Source organism: Athene cunicularia (assembly GCF_003259725.1).
Source record: "Athene cunicularia isolate RWA chromosome 4 unlocalized genomic scaffold, athCun1 chr4_part3, whole genome shotgun sequence".
NCBI lineage: Eukaryota > Metazoa > Chordata > Aves > Strigiformes > Strigidae > Athene > Athene cunicularia.
In genome coordinates, this window is record NW_020799100.1 from 17,527,771 (window position 1) to 17,532,475 (window position 4,705).

A 4,705-nucleotide genomic window follows, 5' to 3' on the forward strand; every position below is an offset into this window, starting at 1 on the left:
TTTTTTTTTTCAGAAGATAACATTTTTAAGGAAATCAAGGCTTGTGAAGAAAGATGGTACCTTGTGTTAGACCACAAAAGGACCTCTGTGTCCAGAACTGGGTAATTCTGATCCTTAGATCACCATGGCTAAAACATCACCGTTATTTTTAAACTTAAACATTTATTGGAGCCAGGTGGTAAAAAAAAAAAAAAAAAAACCACCCTTAAGTTTTCTATAATTAACCTCTGTGAGGTGTGAAAAGTTTAATGGAGTATGTCATTGGTAGGATATTTGAATTTATTTTACATTAGTCCAGTCAGAAGTGGAAAAATTTGACCAAATCTGAATATCCAGAAAAAAGTTTCTTCCTTTTCTTTGTTGGTTTTTTTTTGAGATCCTACAAGCTTACTTGAATTTTCTGAAAGGGAAGTATCCCTAGATAAGCTGCATACCCTTAGCGTTTCTTCGGAGGTTTTTCTTTTTGCTTGTGTTTTTGAGGGGAAGGGGGCTGGGTTGGGGTTTTCTTCTTCCTTACAAGTCTGACATTTGTGGACAGAAACACATTACCTACAAGGATACTGTTAATGTCTTCAACAAGGCAAGAATATAACTTTAATCTCATTTTTTCCTTATTAGAATTGTTTACATTTTTGGAAATTAAAATTAGGACATAGCCTATTGAAAAGGCCAAAGATAGGCCATATGCCTGAAAGGCAGTGTCCCAAATTAGCAAATACACAGCAAATGTAGTTTTACTGTTCAGTTACATTAAGATGCCCATTCAGTAGTCAACAAAAAAGCCATTTATGATCAATTTCATCATACTGTGATCTGTTTCACTATATCTTATTAACAACAAATGTGTTTAATTAGATGGCAATTATGAGATCACTTTAATGTCATTAAAGCATTTTCTACATAATTACTAAGTGCATTTTTTTTCATTTCAGACATGTAAGTGATGATTAACTAAGTGGTCAGCATGGCTTATCTATTATATCCAGAAAATAAAAGTTTACGATTTTACTAAAATAACTTTTTGATATAGGTTTCTGTAAAAACACTTAGCAACAGGTTTCAAAGTATTCAGAATTACTAAATTAGTGCTACTGAATACAAACTTGCTGTTTGAAATACAGTACACATTTATTACCCAAAATGATTCCACATGAATCATGTGGCAACTAATTTTGAAGAACCACAGCAGATAATTTACTGTTAAGAACAAGGTCAAGAAAAGTAACACTTGAACTGTTGAGTAACAGTTACAACGTACCCACAGTATTACTAAAGGACTTAGAATGTGGTTAAAGAAGCTTCTCCAAATAGAGATCATTAATTACTTCAAGTCACAAATTAAAATCTTTAGGAATAGTAACTCAATTTTCTGAAATCAAATGCTTGATATCCTTATAAGAACATGTTATATTGTCCACATTTGGAGTAAAATAGCATGCAGTGTGGAGTTACCATTAATTAAGATGTTACCAAGACCTTACCACATCATCTGCCAAAGTTTTTATTTGAATATTCTATTAAAAAAAAAAAAAACACACACACAAATCAAAGAAAAAAAGACAGTGTTACCAACTGTTTCAGAATAAAGAATTCTTTATTTCATGTATTCTAACATTTAAAAGCACTCGAAATTTCAGTAATTGTTCTAACAAAAACTGCAGCTAAGTGAGTACACGATCTACTGCATTTTATGTGAAAAAGCAGACTTGCATCCCATTGCACCTTGTCTTTTGACTATTTAACCTCAAATGTGTGTAGTTCTGGCACCCCCCACAATTTCACAAAAAAGCAGTAGGATTTCTTAGAAAGCTTTCCAAAACAAACAGGGACTCTTGGACTTCAAACTGAATCAGCGGATACCTATATGACATTCTCAGTTTTGACAGAATTTTTGAGACTCAGTTGAGAATTCCCTGTCCCTAGCTTCCTGAGCCTTCTGCAGGTCTGACAGACGAACTTGTTAAAGCCGTGTACTGATGATGAACAAACCAGTCACTACTGTCTCTCCTCCCTAGTACCCTCTTGCTTGTTCCCTAACAACCCTGTTTTCTTGGACACCAAGGTTTCAGCTTCCTTGGTTATGCTCTCACCAGCTGAAATGATCAGGTGCTTCTAGTCAACATCCCATACCACTGCGTACTGTTACCATGGTGGGCAAGTTCAACGTTACTGGAAATTAATCTGTAAAACTGTTCAACATACACCACACAACATTTTACTTCCCCTTGGTGGAAGTTATTATACCATGCTCCTAATTCTACTTTCTGTCTCTTGGCTACAGTTGTCAATATTGTATTTCTGAAACAAATAAATTTGCAAGGCTCCACAAATGGTGGAGGTGGCATCAAAGTGGGAAGGAGAGGCACTGTGTTCATACTTTAAAAACAGCATGAAGATAAGTGGAGAAATCTGGTATTCAGAGGTGGCTGGCAGGTTAGCCCCCACACAGCCACTTGCTCATTCCCTCACAGCAGTATCAGGGAAAGAATCATAAGTGCAAAAGCAAAAAAAACCCACTCTTAAAGAAACAAATGATGCAAAAGCCATCACGCTCACCACCAGCAGACCAATACCGACCCAGCCTCCGAGCAACTGCTACTTTGGAAGAAAATTCCTCCTTCCCACCCCACCAGCCCTGGATTTATTGCTTAGCATGGCACTATATATGGTATGGAATATCTCTTTGGTCAGTTTGCATCAGCTGTCCTGGCTGTGTCCTACCCAACTTCCAGCCCACCCCATTCTGCTCCTGGGAGGGGCACACTGAGAAACCTTGACATTGGGTAAGCACTGTTCAGCAAAAGCCAAAACACTGAGGGTTTATTGACACCATCTTGGTCACCAATCTAGAACACAGCACCACAAGGGCTGCTATGAAGAAAATCAACTCCATCCTAGCCTGACCCATTACAGACAACTAGGATAAAATCTTTCTCTCATACTACTCCAGATGTTGACAGCATTTTGGCTTCCTAACCACTGTATCTCAAACCTCTTCCTTACAGCTGCGCCTCTTCTGTATTTTTGTTAACTGGATGTAATATGGAGTTAAAAGAAGCAGTAATACCCTAATCTTGAAATCAAAATTAAAATGGCATTACTCTGGTAAAGACCTTTTTTAAAAAATGGAGATTATTGAGCAAGAAGTCCAAATCAAGTCAAGTCTAACCATGACTTCAACCCAGAGACAGCTATGTAAGCAAGAAGTTCTAAAACTCTCTATCTGTTTTAGCAGTCACTTGTACCAGAAATATTTTTCTTCCCCTCTCATTTAAGTACTGTCAATCTCTCCCAGACCCTGGAACAGGATAATCTATTCCATCTCTACATTTATATTGCATTTGTCACTCAAACTCCTCTGGGCAAAATACAGAATACTAAAGCAAGATACCACACAGCATTTTTTCAGACATCTCAAGCACACTTCCTCCCAGATCTCCTTATGGTGCATAAGCTACACTGCTGCCAGTAGCTACTCAAGATAAGCAACACATTTAACAGGTAGAAGAGAAACTGCAAGTAGCTAGAGGCAGAGGCAAGGCAGTTATGTACCTGTAGATTCTCACTGACATGAAATTTTGACAGTCTCTTACACTAACAAAGAAATCACACTTCCAGACTGATTTAAGAACATAAACCTAAAGTAGTTTACCTCCCCAGGAGGACATTTAAGATAGCACGGTTTTTGTAGTCAGTCCTCTAGCATTATTCTTTCAGCCATCTGTAAGACAGCCAGAGCATCACAAGATGAAATCAACCCTTTCCTAGCTTGTTCAAGACATTAACTCCCTCATTTAAGAAGCAGCCCAAAGGCAAAGGTTTTGTAAAAATCTCTATGATAAAACTTTTGTAGATAAGGGATATAAATTAGTATTTCTATGTATACACACATATAACTTAAGACAGCAGCATAACCTCTATCTCCCAGTTTTTAATATCAACACAAACCATGCAACTTCAAAGAACTATTTCTTATTCATTTATTTGGTTCTTCACTTAAAAGACATGTAACAGAGCTTCTCCCTTTTGAACATAGTCTTTCCAGCCCATCAACAGTTAAAAATACCACCTTCTGTTTACTCCTTCCATTTTTAGTTTACTCCAAGTATCCCACAACTTGCATTAAGTACTGATAGATCATGACATTAAGGCACACAAAAATCATAGCATAGACTAATGCAACTGCATCCAACTGCTCTTATCTTAAAAGGTCACTGTCAGCCATGTTAACATTCAGAGTATTTGAAATCTTGCACATAAAAGCAGTAGACAGATTTTCACCATAGTTCACTACATTTATTGGTATATCTAAAAAAAAAATAAAAAATCACTATTTCCTCATCCAAGCTTATTTCAGGCTACCACAGTAAATGTCAACATTCAAAGAATTAAACAACTTGAGATGATCGCATTAACTTTTAATGCGAATCTCACAGCACGTCTACTTCTTCTTAAATCTTTTTTTTTTTTTTTAACTTTTATATTAATAAAATCTTCCAAGTCACCTGAACTGGCTACAAGTTGTAAATTAAGGTGCATCTACAGTGGTTGATTGATCTTTCCATTACATTTTAAATATCACTTTGCCATGTTCTGAATTGTTACACTCAAGACTCTCACTACCACCACAAAAATAAAATCAAAAGCAACTCACAGTTTACCACACGTATAATGAAACAACAATCAGATGGATTACTTCAAAACT

At 36.4% G+C, this 4,705-nt stretch overlaps 1 protein-coding gene across 1 annotated transcript in view; it reads right to left on the minus strand.

Annotated features, from left to right (window-relative positions):
* The window catches only part of DIAPH2 (diaphanous related formin 2), a 179,276-nt gene extending 176,534 nt beyond the window's left edge, over nt 1-2,742 (minus strand). The window contains exons 1-2 of the mRNA XM_026848817.1: nt 2,722-2,742; nt 1,482-1,514 (exon numbers count right to left, since the gene is read on the minus strand). Coding sequence (XP_026704618.1) covers nt 1,482-1,514; nt 2,722-2,742 — 54 coding nt within the window. The remainder of the gene's footprint in view (nt 1-1,481; nt 1,515-2,721) is intronic.
* Nucleotides 2,743-4,705: the final 1,963 nt, after the last annotated feature.